Source organism: Leptopilina heterotoma, unplaced genomic scaffold (genome assembly GCF_015476425.1).
Source record: "Leptopilina heterotoma isolate Lh14 unplaced genomic scaffold, ASM1547642v1 Lhet_174, whole genome shotgun sequence".
In the NCBI taxonomy this organism is placed as follows: Eukaryota; Metazoa; Arthropoda; class Insecta; order Hymenoptera; family Figitidae; genus Leptopilina; species Leptopilina heterotoma.
Genome location: NW_025110890.1, coordinates 540319 through 556188, shown reverse-complemented (window position 1 = coordinate 556188; position 15870 = coordinate 540319). Strand labels below are relative to the sequence as shown.

Here is a 15870-nt window from a genome sequence, read left to right as displayed (position 1 = left end):
ATTATTATTATTATTATTATTGTTATTATTATTATTATTATTATTATTATTGTTATTATTATAATTTTGGTTTTTATTATTGTTGGTATTACTATTGTTATTAATAATTTTTTTTAAATTATTGTTTTCATTGTTTTTATTATTATAATTTTGGTTTTTATTATTGATAGTTAAAATTTCTTTCTTGCTTATTTATTTTCACTTTGTATTATATGCTAAACAATATATTATATATACATGTTTATATTTAATATCAAAGGCATTCCCGCATATAGACACGCGCGTATGTTAAAGACAAGTTTTTTCTTCAATCATTTCACCGTTTGCAATTTAAAAACTCTCCAGTGAAAGGGAAACATTTTGTTTAATTGCATTAAATTTACGTAAAAGTGGTGTAACAATTATATCTTTTAATGTATAATAATTTATGATTAGAATTTATCTATCTTCATGTAAAGTATTATTATTTGAAGATATTGATTAGAAAAATAGAAATAAATGGCTTTTTGTTATCTATTCGTTGTTGGAAAATTTTTTTATATATTAAAAGTTATTTTATTAACATTTTTTTCTTTTATCATTTTAATTTTTAAATAGTTTTTTAATATCGATTGACAAAAGAATTTATGCTTCTATCAATTGTTTATAATTATTTTTTTTACTTTTTTTTTAATTTTTAAATTAATTATTATTTTATTTTTAATTTTCAAATAAATTTTTTTTTACTTTATTTTTAATTTTCAAATTAATTATTTTCTATAATAATTAATTTTCACATTCTTTAGTAGTATTTTAAGTATAAATTTATTTTTAATTTTTGACAGTATAGTTGATTTTTTCTGAATTTCTAAATAAGTGAACTTTTTATTAAATGTTGATTTTTAAATAATTAAATTTTTCACTTAAATTAGTTTTTAAATGATTTAATATTTCAATTCATGGAATGACAACAAGAAAAGTTATATGAGTCAAAATCAATCAACTTGTTAGTGGATTTTGCTCGTTTTGTTAATTTTTGTTTCAAGTTAAATTATTAAAAGTTCATTATTCGTTACTTTTATTTATAATTCTAATTAAAATACATTTATTTTGTTATTTTTTAAAATTTATTTTGTCAATATTTATTATAATTTTGATTAATAAATTTCGGGTTTATTTTGTGAATTAAATTGCAATTTTAATTAACAAACTTCAGTATATTTTCTGGCCTTGAACTCTTTGCGATTATTTGATACTTTTTGACACGTTTTTTTATGTCATACAACTATTTAACTACTATTTTTTATAAATAATTTACTACACTTATTTCGTTAGAGAAGACACTTATTTTATTTTTGAAATTGAGATTTTAAATATCAATTTTAAAGTGAAGAAATTAATTCTAAGATTCAAAAATAAATTGGAGACGATAAAAGTATCCGAAAAGGAAAGTAAATTGAAAATTGAGATCTATTTTTTATTAATTGTCAAACTTTATAAATTTTGATTATAAATATTTATAGAATTACAAATATTGACGAACATATTGAGTTTCAATATGGAGATGCAACTCTTCACCTGTGAACGTCAAGGTCACCGTTAGATGGCATTTTTGTAGATAAAATCAAATTTTAGGCATTTTTTTTAGTTTATTATCTTTATTTAATATATTTTATTTTTCGTTTTATTTTAATTAATTTAATGAATATAATTTTTTTTATTTTTGTTGCTAATTTTTTTCAAACTCAATAAATAAATTTAAATCTATTTCGTTAATTTTGTTTTTTTTAAAAGATCCGTTTTGCTTCAAGTTCGTAATATCCGTAATTTTCATAAATTTCTTCGCAATAATTCAATTACTTTCATAAATAATAAAATTTTTACAAAGATTCAATTATTTTCACAAAAAATAATGAAACTCATCGCAGAATTTAAATTATTTTTTAATATACAATTCTAATCGAATTCCTCGAAAAATGTAATTATTCTTAAAAATTTTATTAAAATTCGTCGAAAGAATTGAATTATTTAAAAATTTGTTGATAAAATTCTTTATGAGAATTGAATTTTAAGAAACATTTAATTATTCAACAAATTATTTATTTTTGTATTTAAATAATTGAATTTCAGTAGAATTTTCTAATAAAAATTGATTTAAAAGTAAATTTCAGTTAAAATTTTAGATAACAATTGAATATTAAAAGCAATATAGCGTGAATTTTTAGAAATAATTGAATTTTCAAATGAATTTTTTTGAAAAAGTTTAATTGAATTTTTTTTATATATTATTTGAAGTTTTTATTTTCTAATATAATATTTGATTGAAGAATTTACGAATAATTGAAATTCGTATTTGGAACTTTTGACCTACAATCCAATATTCTTATAATATAAAATAATGCTTTATTTTATTGTTATGAAAAAATTTAATTTTTTTGCTTCATAGCAAAAATAAATAAATAAATAAAATAGAAAACAAAAAAGGAAATAAAAACTAAAATTAGCGATAATAAATTCGAAAGAAAAAAATTCAAAGTAACGAATTTTTAATTCTTGTATTTTTTCTTCTTCGAACATAATTCATTATTGAGTGTTTATCTTGGAAATTTGCCCCCCCCCCTTCTCAAATTTACCCTCCGGTCAAAAAACGAGGGGTCAACACATTATTAAAGGATTAGCATAATTTTTTTTTAACAAGTTGAATGAAATATAAATTTAGGTTTTATGAGAAGGTGAAAAAAAGAGGCAGAAGTAAGAGAAAGAAGAAAGAGAAGAAAAAGAAGAGATAAATACACGGGAAAAAGAAAGAGGAGTGGAGGATTAAAAAGAAGGCAAAATATAAACGTATAGAGGGAGGAAAGAGGAGGAGGAAGCAGAAGATGAAATAAAAAGGAGAAGAAGAGCAACAACAAGAAGAAGGCAAAGTGGAGGAACCAGTTCCAGGGTTCAACAGTTGGGTCGAAGGTGGTTAAAGTCTTAGTGAACTTGATCAGTGTTACCTCTACACACATCGAACGAGAGAGAATAAACCCCCGCCTTTAAGCACTGAGGCAAGCAGGAGCAGCAGCAGCAACAGCAGCCTCCCTGCAAAAGATTCAAGAACGAGAGAAGAGCAATATACACACTGCAGTGTGTTGTAGAAAGAAAACGTCGTTTATTTCAAACTGCAAAGAGAGGCCTTTGGATTTTGCCTTTGGTCTTTGCCACAGCATCACACTCATCTCTCTCACTTGAGAGTTGAGAGAATATTCTCTATAAACGTATCCTCATATTCTCATCATCAACGCAACATTCGTCATCAACTTTATCATCATTATCATCAAAATCATCAAAACTCATCAAACTCATCAATTTCTGCTTCTTCTTCTTCTTCATTCTTATCGTTCAAAATTAAGGTAAGCAAATTGGGGGAAACATTTATTCTCTTATTAAACTTATGCTTTTCGGAGAATTTAAATTCAAATATTTAATTTTTTGAATTTTGAATTTTTGAATTATTTAGTATTTAATTACACTTGGAAAAAAATTTATTTTATTCAAATTAATATTTACTTGGTCCAAATAAAGAATTACTTGAATCAAATAAAGTTTAAGTAAAATAAATATTTATCTGAATCAAATAAAGTTTATTTAAGTCAAATAAAGATTTACTTAAATCGAATAATTTTTGTTTAAATCCAGTCAATGTGAACCAATAATATTTCAGTATTTTTCAAGCAAATAAATTTTTGCCTGAATCAAATAAAGTTTATTTAAGTCAAATAAAGTTTATATAAATCAATTAAAGTTTATTTAAGTCAAATAAAGTTTATTTAAATCAAATAAAGTTTATTTAAGTTAAATAAAGATTTACCTGAATCAAATAAAGTTTATTTAAGTCAAATAAATATTTGCCTGAATCAAATAAAGTTTATTTAAGTCAAATAAATATTTACCTGAATCAAATAAAGTTTATTTAAGTCAAATAAAGTTTATTTAAGTCAAATAAAGATTTACCTGAATCAAATAAAGTTTATTTAAGACAAATAAATATTTACTTGAATCAAATAAAGTTTATTTAAGTTAAATAAATTCTTACCTGAATCAAATAAAGTTTATTTAAGTCATTTAAATATTTGCCTGAATCAAATAAAGTTTATTTAAGTCACTTAAATATTTGTCTGAATCAAAAAAGTTTATTTAAGTAAAATAAATATTTACACGGAGAGAAAATTATGTTTAATTTTGTAAAAGATTTTCACAATTTTTGGGGAAAAAATGCAAAATTTTGATATAAAAAATATTAAACTTTAGAAAAAAACTTAAGTGGAATTTAGTACAATTATATCAAATTAAAGAATTTTAGTTATATTTTAACATAACTTTTTTTAAATTTCATATTATTTCTTTCACTGTTTATTATTTTTTATGTGAAAATTTCGATTTGTTGCACTTTTTTCCCAAGTTGTAAAATACTTTTACAAAATTTAATATATATATTTTCACTCCGTATACTTGAATCAAATAAAGTTCATTGAAGTCAAATAAATATTTGCCTGAATCAAATAAAGTTTATTGAAGTCAAATACAAATATTTACCTGAATCAAATAAAGTTTATTTAAGTCAATTAAATATTTTCCTGAATCAAATAAACTTTATTTCAGTTTATTAAATACTTACTTGAATCGAATAATTTTTATTTAAATCCAGTCAATGTGTACCAATAATATATTTCAGTATTTTTAAAGCAAATACCATCATAATTGATTGAAAATAGAAATTATTTACTTGAAGTAAATATTTATTTGATAATAGAAAACTAATTTGCTTATTTGAATCAAATAAATTTTTTACTCAGTGTATTTATATATAGAAGATAAACGGGCTTAGAAAAAATTACAAAATTCTACTTCGTGTGTGATGTAGTGAAAATATATTATTATACCCTACTTTAGAAAATATTTCTGCATTGTTTCATATTTAATTAAAAAAGTTTTTTGGAACTTTTTTTAATTTTAAAAAAAAAATTTAAAGTTTAAAAAAATTATTTTTCTTTCTATGGAAAATTTTTCAATTATTTTTTCTCTTTTTTTTTGAGAATAAAAAAATTTTTCCGAAAAAAAGTTTTAGACCAAAAAAGAAAAATTAGTACATTTTGCTTTGTTCGAAAAAATTATTATTTGTATCTTAAACCATAAATTCTATTTTATTATCAACATTAAAGTCTATTTCTGTCTTTATTGTGCAAAAAAAAAAAATTATCATTTTTTGAAATTTTCATTGTCTAATTATATTTTTTATATTTATTCATTTATTTGGATACAAACGTAATAATAATAATAATAATAATAATAATAAAAATATTAATAATTTATTCATTTATTACTGTTTTTTTGTTAATATTATTATTTTTAATTGTTGCACTATTGTTATATTATTATTTACTAAAATCGTCTTTTTTAAAATAAAAATATAAATAAAAAACATTGTTATTAGAGTTCGTTATCATTACTAGCAATTTTTCAATATTTTTATTAATTATTATTCTTAGGTAAAAATATATAATTACTTTGTTTTATTTAACAAATATACGAAAATATACATTTTTGCATAATGAATTATTTGAAATAATGATAAAATTATTAAAATGATAGTAATAATAAAAGTTGAAAATAAAATATTATTATAAATAATAAATAATTTAAGAAATAAAAAATCATATAACAACTAAAAAAATTGAAAATAATAATAATAATAATAATAATAATAATAACAATAATAGTGTTTTACAATAATGAATAATATTTGCAAAAGTGATGATGATAATAATATTAAAAGCTGTAAATAATATAAAAAATAAATTAAGAATATAGTAATAATATTTATTTATTAAGCCCGTAATTGAATATAATAAATAATATTACAAAATAGTAATATTAAGAATTTTTTTTTTGAGAAGATGAAGTGAAAATATTAATAATAATAATAATAATAATAATAATAATAATAGTAATATTAAAAATGAGCAACAATAAAAAATAATATCTTTAGTGAAAAAAATGCTTCTTTTCCCTTCGATAAATAATATTCTTGTGAGACGTTGGATTTTCGGTTGGGGATTTTTTTTTTATTTTTATTATCAAAATTCTTTTTCTCGGTTTGAGAGAGTCCTTTTTTCGTATATATATCCCCGAGTCCTTCTTTTATTATCCTCTCAAAAGTAATACACTAATAACTGTAACGGTGCTAACCGTTAGGGATATTAAGGTCATTTTTTTTATTGTTATTGTAAATTTATAATTTTGTAATCAATATGATTATTGTCAAGATTATAAATATGTCCGCTTTTTCTTTCTCTTTTATATATAATCTATATAAAAAATTCATTTTCTTTTATATTCCCGGTTTTTAACCCGTTTTTTTATTTTTAGAATTATATGTCCCTTTTAAAAAAAAAGAAAGTATTTTTCTTCAGTTTTTTTTTCTAAATTGAAGTTGAGGAAAAAAGTGTTTTAATTTTGTTTTTGCAAATTACAGTTTTGGAAGAGTTGGAAAACAATTCGTTTTAAGTTGAAGTTTACAAAAAAAAATTGTTTAAATTTTTTTTCAAATTAAAGTGTAAAATGAATTTTCTTTGTTACATTTTGATTTCATATCAATTTTTCTATTTAGTGATTGTACATTTTATGAATTTTCAAGGAATTTTGTTTTTTACGACAAAATTGAAATAAAATTTGCAGGGAAGTTGTAATTCTTTTTTTTTTTTTTTTTTTATTAAATTTAAATAAAATATAAAGTATTTCTCCAAGTTGTGTGGGTTTAATAACCTTTGATCACGTGCATTTTTTCTCACCGTGCAATGACCCTTTCGTGACCGAATATTAATTGTCCACTTATACAAAGAAGCATTTTTTAGCAAATTAATTTCTTCCCCCAACAACCGATTTGAAAAAAAAATTTGTCGAATTTTTAAAATTATTTTACGATAAAAAATTTGATTGGAAATTTTTTTTTTCATTTCAATTTATTCAATTAATTAATTGAAATCAGTTAATTAATTAATTAATAATATTAATCAATTAAAAACTATTTTATTTATTAAATTTGTTAATTAATTTATTATTATGGTTGATGTTAATTAGTTAAGAACTAATTGAAATTAGTTAATTAATTAATAAGTATTAATTAATTCACTAATTGAGATTATTAGTAAAAAATTAGGAAATTTTTAATTATTATTGAAATTATTATTACAATTATAATTATTATTAGAATTATAATAATTTTTATTATTATTTCTTATTATTATTATTATTTTTTATTATTCAATAATTAACTAAGAGTGTCGAATTTTTTTTTATAATAAGAAATGTGACGAAAGATTTGTGTTTCTTTTCCATCCGGAATAATTCTATTTAAAGCAACCGTCTGACGTGTATTAGGTGCGATTAGCATCATCCCTCCGGTCAATGCCAATTGATTTTACTTTGCTTTGCCAATTGATTGAGTAAATTGATTTCTGAACCATTAAAATTTTTTTCTCCTTTATGTTCTGTTGGCTGAGAAGAAAAAATTGTGATAATTTCCAAGGGAAAAGAAGTATTTTGAAAAAAATTACAATAAATTTGTGTTTCAACGAAAATGTGTGTTAAAAATATTTTCTCCAAAATTTGCATTTTCATTAAAAAGGTAATTTTCAGTTTTCGTGGAATTAAAAAAAGTGATATTAACATTTATTTTTTTTGGACGCTAATATAGTGAGAGGCAAATAATTTAGTTAATTTTTGAGATAAATATAACAAAGAAAGATAATATTTATTATTATTTAAATTTTCATTCTAATAAATTACAAAATTATTAGCACATTAACATAAAAAAATATTAATTAGTAATTATTATATTTTTTTGTATAATTATATTACATTATTATTTATTCATTTATTTTTAATACTAATATGTTAATAATATTATAATAATTATATTCGATTTTTAAATAAAAATATATAATAATATTCAATTAATAAGTGACGGGAGTTAATGCGCTTGTGAGAGAGTATGCGCTATCTATTAGCCATGACATGAAGTTTGCGAAAGGCGGGAAAATTTGAAATTTAAATTTTTATAAAATAGAAAAAAATGATTTTTAATTATAACTTTAATATTTCTTACATTGTTTTCTTAATTTAATAACTAAATAAGTATTAATTTATTATTAAATAGCATTTCTTTCTATTATCTTTAATAATTTAATTTTCACGTTACATTTATTTATTCATTTATTTATAGACAGGACAATTGTCTAAAATTTTTCATTCTATTTTATCTTATTTTATTTACAATTTTACATATCTTATATTACATTTTTTTTTTATTTATTTATTATTAAGAAAGTTCAATGATACTTTAATTGACATTAGTTTATAGTCACATGGTGTTAAAATGAGTTTTAATCAAAATGTTTTTTTCCCTCTTTTTTTTATTATTATTGGGAGTCATGAGAATTTTTCGTCATAGTAGTCAGTTGATAATTGACACTAATTATACGCATTTCTTTTTATTTGAGTATATATACATATGTATATGTATACTTTAAATGACGTCACACGAATTTGATCTCTCGGTAGTGTCAAAAAATTATTAATCCCGTAGTTATTTCATTATTTCTTTGGTATTTGTACACTATGCTATGTATATCTCTGTCGTATAAATATTTAAGATAGTAATTTACAACAATAACAATAGCATTATAAGAATGTAAAAATAATAATAATAATAATAATAAAAGAATATTAATTTTAATAATAACAATAATAACAACAACAGCAATAATAATTGTAATATGAAAAATATTCATTATTATAGAAAAAATAATAATAGTAAAAAAATAGAAAAAAATAGTAAAAAGAAAAAAAAAATAATAATAATAATATAATAATAATTAAAAACAGCACATTAATTATATATATATACATATATAATTATAAATTAATAGTTTGCAAATTACGTTATAATTCTAATTAAGGAAAAACAAACAGTTACCGTTTTCCATTGATAAATCAGATGTTACAACCTTTATTACGTAAATCTAGGAAACGTCTCGATTTTACCTAAAAAATACAGTTATATCAGTGTTTGTGTTTACAGTTATATCAGAATCTATTTGAAATTTTGTTTGCGTTATTAATTTACAGCCACGTGCGTAGACGAAATCTTATATTTAAGCCGTAATGGAAAAGTTAATATAAAAAACATCAATATTTCATTGTAATTTGTATGTATAGTTTTGTTCAGAGAGATACAAAAATAATAAAATTCGAATATTAGTAAATGTTCATTTGAATATTATTAATATCTTAGGAATACTATTAATATCACTTGAATACTATTAATATCTTGTGAATACTATTAATATCACTTGAATACTATTAATATCTTGTGAATACTATTAATATCACTTGAATGTTATTAATATCACTGGAATATTATTAATATCACTTGAATATTATTAATATCACTTCTATACTATTAATATGACTTGATAACTATAAATGTCTTAAATAGTATTTTATTACTTGAATACTATTATTGCTTTTTAAATAGTATTAATGTCGTTTGAATACTATTAATATCTCGTAATGACTATTAGTATTCCTGAAATATTATAGATTTCATTTTCATACTTATTAATATCCCCTAAATACTATAAATGTTTTTGGCATACTATTAATATCCTTTGAATACTACAAATATTTTTTGAATACTTCTACGATAAGTATCATTGAATACTTATACTTATTCATTAAGTGCTACTGACATTTCTTAAATACTATTAATATTCCTTGAATACTTGAATACAACGAATAATATTCGTTGAATACTATTAATATTCCTTGAATACTATTAATATTCCTTGAATACTATTAAAATTCCTTAAATAGTATTGATATTTTCTAAATACTATCAATACTTAAACACTATGAATATTCCATAATTACTATTGAACTTCCTTGAATATTATTAATATTCTTTGAATACTATTAATATTTCTAATATTCTATTAATATTTCATAAATACTATTAATATCGATGGAATACTATTAATACTCTTAATATTGCTTAAGTTTCATTCATATCAATTCATATCATACAGATATTAATGTTTAGGAAAGAAAGTAGTATTCAAAGAATATTATTGATATTCTTCAGGCCCTAAAAATATGTCTAGAATGTTAGTAATGTTTTTGGTCTATTTGTAATTTGCATATAATTTTACAAACAAAACAATAAATTAAGAAATAAAAATAAATATTAAGTAATAATAAATATTGATAATATTAATAATAATTAATATTAAAAAATTTTCTCTTAACATTAATAATAATTAATATTAAAAAATTTTCTTTTATCATTAATAATAATTAATACTAAATTAATAATTAATATTAATTAAACTAATAATATTTTTAATAATAATTTCGAGCAAAGTGGAAAAATTGACATTATTTTTTAATAATAATAATAATTACCGTATTCAATAAAATTGAAAATAGTTACTTGAAAAATTGTTTAATTAACAAACTATTTGTGCCATAAATTTTTATAAAGTAAATGAAACTTATTTTTTCTTTCTCTCTCTCTCTCTCTTTTCTTTTTTTTTTTTTGATACTGCAATAAGTATCCAGAATTTCAATTATTACATTATATGATCTTATATTTACGCGATAGATAGCAGCACTAATATTTGTGGGGGTATAAAATGTTTATAAAAAGAGGAGTTGAACAAGACTCTTTCGCATGTAGATTGTGTTGATTATAACTGCAGTTTGGTGTTATATTTCCATTCAATTCGTAAAGATGAAGAAGGTAATTATTATTATTATTATTTTTTTTCTATTTAATTACTCTCAAGTGATGTGAAATGGAAGCTTTTTTTCTTAAAACTCTAAAGAAAAAGAAAATATTTCTTTTTTTTTATTTCAATTCAAATTCAGTTTTAAAATATGAAAAATTTTTTTTGATTGTATCCAAATTTTTATATAATAAATATGAAATATAAATTTAAAAATATTAAAATATTAGATTATTTAATTGCATTTTGTAATTTAAGTGTAAAGTTAGGAAACATTAAATTTTTTCAAATAAAATTTTTTTCAATAAAAAAGAAAAATATTTTTTATTATTATTTATTTGTTTATTCATTTAATTAATTTATTTATTTGCTTAGCATCAACGGGTTTATAAAACAATTATTGTATTATATTATTTTTAGGATCAGTAATTACTATTATTTTTAGTTGTTACTATTGTTATTATTAATATTAATATTATTAATAATATTATTATTATTATTTAGTTATTATAAATTATAAATGTTTGTTTATATATGCATAAAATTAAATAAAATGTTAATTTTTTTTTTGGTTATAATTTATTAATAATAATAATAATTATTATTATTATTACTATTATTCTATCTTCATATTAGATAATTTATTTATTTTTTATTGCTAAGTAACTTTTTTTTATTTGTATATTATTGCAATTATTGTACTTAATTAAATTTGTAATTATAATTTTAAATAATTATTTTTATGGTTGAAAATAAAATTATAATAAGAGAATTTAATTAAAAATTATTGTTATAAATGTAATTAAAATAATTATATAATTAATCACATTGTTATGTTAACTGTATAATTAATTAATATTGACAGTATAGTAACAATTTGTATAAAGTAAACAATGTTCGGTAAAAATTTTTGCTACACGTGTTAACGTCACTTTGAATTTTTTTTGGGTGCTTTTTTCTATACAAAGGACATAATAATTTATTAAATTTTTAAAATTATAAAAGCGAAAGATACATATTTATTAATCAAGCTCATAATTAAAACGCCAAGTATTTCATCACAAGTGTAGATTTCGAAATTCCAATAGTGTGTCGTCGCCTTGATGTTTATATGAAAAAAAAATCAGAAAAAAATAGCGGACCTTTTCCCGAACGTGTTTACGTCGTAATCGAGGGAAGTAATAGGCATTCATTCATACGTGACCTAAAGCGCAGGCGGATCTTGTTCCTTCGATTTTCTTATAATTTTCATTATTTTATTTTTAAACACTAATGATAAAAAGAAAAAAAAAAATTTTTAAATACGATAAGCATGAAATTATTTAAATTCTTGGGATATTCTGATTTTTTGTTAAAATTGATATTTTTTTAAAAGAAAAAAAATGTTTCCATCAGTTTTTTCGGCTGTTTTCGTCAGAATAGAAGTAAAAAAGAAAGGAAATTTTTTTTAAAATTAATTTCGGGGCACAAATTTTTGGAAAAAAAATGTAATTTGTTTTTTTTCGAATTTTTTGAAGTTGATGACAAAAATTTTAAGAGTAGGTTTATAAAAAAAGTAGTGTGAGAAAAGGATTTAAAAATAGAAATTAAAATTTATGGAGTAAATCCGATATTTTGTGTTTGGGTCAAAAAAGTCCTTATGGAACAACATTTTCTCGAAATTTTTCAAAAAAATAAAAAGTAGTGACAGCTTTTTTCAAAATTAAGTTAAATTAAAATTAAATCTGGTAAGGAGTAAATATGATTCACAAGAAACAATCAATAAACAATTTTTAAAATTTAGAATTTTCCGGGCATGTATTTTTTTGGCATATTTGTAAATATATAATAATTGTCCTCTTTCACAGGAAAAAGTGTTTTTGATTTTTGAAAAAATATTTCAATCTCCAGTGGCCGGAAAACCCCTGAAATTTTATACTAAAAATCTTTTTTGACTAAATATCTCCAAACAACTTTCCCGTTCATAAAAAAAAAATGTTTGATTTTGAAACAAAAAATTCAATTTTCAGTGTCCGGAAAAACCCTGAAATTTTCAACTAAAATATTTTTTGGCTGTAATTATCTCCAAATAACTTCCCACCCTCCCGTAAGAAAAAAAAATTTTTTTTTGACAAAAGAGATTTCAATTTTCATTGCCCGGAAAAACCCTGAAATTTTCTCCTAAAATCTTTATTGACTATTTAGTACCTAAAAATAACTTCCCCCCTCTCAAAGAAAAATATTTTTTATTTTGAAAAAATGATTTTAATTTTCAGTGCCCGGAAAAACCCCGAAATTTTCGACTACAATTTTTTTCGCATATTTTCCAAGTTTTTAAAAAAATTAACAAATTGCTAACTAATCAGAATTTTGAAAAACAAATTTTAATTTTCAGTGCCCTAAAAAATCAAAAAATTTTCCACTAATATTTTCTTTTCTCTAAATAACTTCCCACTCTAAAAAAATATATATATTTATAAATAAAAAAAAATGATTTCAATATTCAGTGCCCGGATAAACCCCGAAATTTTCGACTAAATTCTTCCTTGCCTAATTTTTTTTCTCTGTGGTACTAAATATTTTTCCAGTTTTTATAAAAATTAACAAATTCCCAAATAATCTGAATTTTGAAAAAAATTCAGATTTTCATTGCCCAGAGAAACCCTGAAATTTTCTACTAAAATTTTTTTTGACTGTAAGTATCTCCAAATAACTTTCCACCAACCCCCCTTCAAAGAAAAATACATTTTTTTGACAAAAAAGATTTCAATTTTTATTGCCCGGAAAAACCCTGAAATTTTCTTCTAATATCTTTTTTGATTATAAGTACCTCCAAATAACTTCCCCCCTCTCGAAGATAAAAATTTTTTATTTTGAAAAAATGATTTTAATTTTCAGTGCCCGGAAAAATCCCGAAATTTTCGACTAAATTCTTCTCTCCCTGATTCTTTTTTCTCTGTGGTACTAAATACTTTTGCAGTTTTTATAAAAATTAACAAATTGCTAACTAATCTGAATTTTGAAAAAAAGACTCACTTTTTAGTGCCCGAAAAAACCCCAAAATTTTCTACTAACATTTTTTTTTTTTTTTGACTAAGTATCTTTAAATAACTTCCTCTTCTCAAAAAGAAACGAAATAAATATTTTTTATTTTGAAAACAAAATTTTAAAAAGAATTACTTAATAAAAAAAATTTTTTTTTTTGAATATGTTTTCAGGAATTATTGGAAACAGAGGAGAAGATGAAGGACAAAACGAAAGACACAATTTTGGTACCACCGGATGGCGGATGGGGATGGGTGATTCTTACGTCCGCCGTTTTAGTGAACGTCCTAATTCCCGGGACCGTTAAATCATTCGGTGTACTTTTTGTTGAGTTCCTCGAAGTTTTTCAAGCTTCACCGACAACAGCTTCCTGGATGCCTGCACTCTGCTATTTCCTCTACAGTTCCCTTGGTAATTATTAAACATTTTTTACTTTTTTTTTAAACATTATTTACCATTTTTTTCCGAAGTAATTTTTTTACCCTTTATATACTTTGTATATATGTACAATTTTATCTACAATATAGAGGTCTTCATTGAAATAAGAAAATTTGTTAATTTTCTTCGTTAGAAATATTAATAAAAATTCCTTGATGCTAAAACAATTGTTAAAAAATTTTTTTTTTTAATTATTTGCTAAAGATCTTTTTAAAAATCTTCTTTTTAAAAAATAAATTTTTTTTTATTCTTCACTAAAAAATTATTTTATTTAAATTAATGCTGGTTTAAATAGTGATTATATGCAAATAGTGTTTAAAAAAAATAGAATTTGTTTAAAAATTTTAATTTTTAAAAATTTAATTAAAAACATTTTTTTATTTATTTCGGTTGTAAAGAGAAAATTTCTTATTGGGAGAGTTTTTTCGTTTAGCAAATTTTCTTATTAAATTGCAATTTTTTTTCGAATGGAGAAAAATAATTATTGACAATCGACCCCTGTTTCTCAGGCAGGAGTATTATGCGGATTATTTCGGGTTATTTCAGGACCGTTGTCGAGTGTCCTGTCAATGAAGTATTCCTACAAAACTGTGACAATGGTCGGCGGAGCGTTCGCAGCATCCGGAATGATGTTTAGCTATTTCGCCACTTCTGTGCCATATTTGTATGTCAGGTGGGTTAGAATTCACAAATATTTATTTCTATTTACTAATATTTACTTCTCATTAATTTGTTTCTTACGAATTTTTAATTTATCGTTAAAAATTTGACGTTCCTGAAAATTTGTATCGCTTGGGAAAAATTTCCAAGGGGCCTTGAATTTGTAGTTACGTTCCTGCGTCGCGCAGGCGCATTGGCACCTAACCTCCAAAGTTCCCACCGTATTTAACGTTTCGATGTAAATTACTCAAGGTAAATTGTGTTTTTTTGTTGATACAGTTATGGAATTATGGTTGGAATCGGGGCAGGTTTAACGTGTCCTGTCAGCGTCTACATAGTGACGGAGTATTTTCAAAAATATCGGGGATTCGCGAACGGAATGTGCATCTCCGGCAGCTGCTTCGGCGCTATAATCCTGCCGCCTCTTTTGCAGCATCTTCTCAACACTGTCGGCTACAGGTTAGTGAATTTTTTCCCACAACTTTTTTTCAATCACAAACTAATATCTAATCATCAAAACTCTCGCTCTCAAACATTGGGTCCAAAAATTTTTTTGTTTTTACTTTCTAGGATCGCATTAATTTCTAACTAAATTTGTCTGCGACTAATGCCATCACAACACTCGCTCTCAAACTTTGGTTCCAACATTTTTCGTTCTTTAACAGTTTTTTTTAATAGTTTCTTCTTAACAGTTTCTCCTTAACAGTTTTTTCTTAACAGGTTTTTCTTAACAGTTAATGATCCTAACTTTTCTAATCGATTCTTAACCAAGCTTTTTTAACAAAAGTTAGCAAAAGCAATTCAAAAGTTCTTTCATTGTTCTGCATCTAATCCTCTTGGTCTAAAATAAAAATGGTTTGTTTCTAATCCGCTTGGAGCAAAAAGTCCTTCTTGATAGCAACTAGACAAAGAAAATTAATTGCTATAAATAAAAATTCCA

The 15870-nt window shown here is 22.0% G+C and overlaps 1 protein-coding gene across 5 annotated transcripts in view; it reads left to right on the top strand.

Moving 5' to 3' along the window:
• Positions 1 to 15870, top strand: part of LOC122499749 (monocarboxylate transporter 12-B-like) — a 49753-nt gene that overhangs the window by 31463 nt on the left and 2420 nt on the right. For 3 of the 5 annotated variants that reach the window (XM_043608243.1, XM_043608244.1, XM_043608241.1), the window contains 3 exons: positions 14006 to 14243; positions 14817 to 14943; positions 15210 to 15389. In XM_043608243.1, the coding sequence (XP_043464178.1) occupies positions 14030 to 14243; positions 14817 to 14943; positions 15210 to 15389 (521 nt within the window). In that variant the 5' untranslated portion in view covers positions 14006 to 14029. Of the gene's footprint in view, positions 1 to 2697; positions 3375 to 10715; positions 10823 to 14005; positions 14244 to 14816; positions 14944 to 15209; positions 15390 to 15870 lie in introns of those variants that run through there. The other 2 variants (XM_043608245.1, XM_043608242.1) reach the window with 2 other exon arrangements.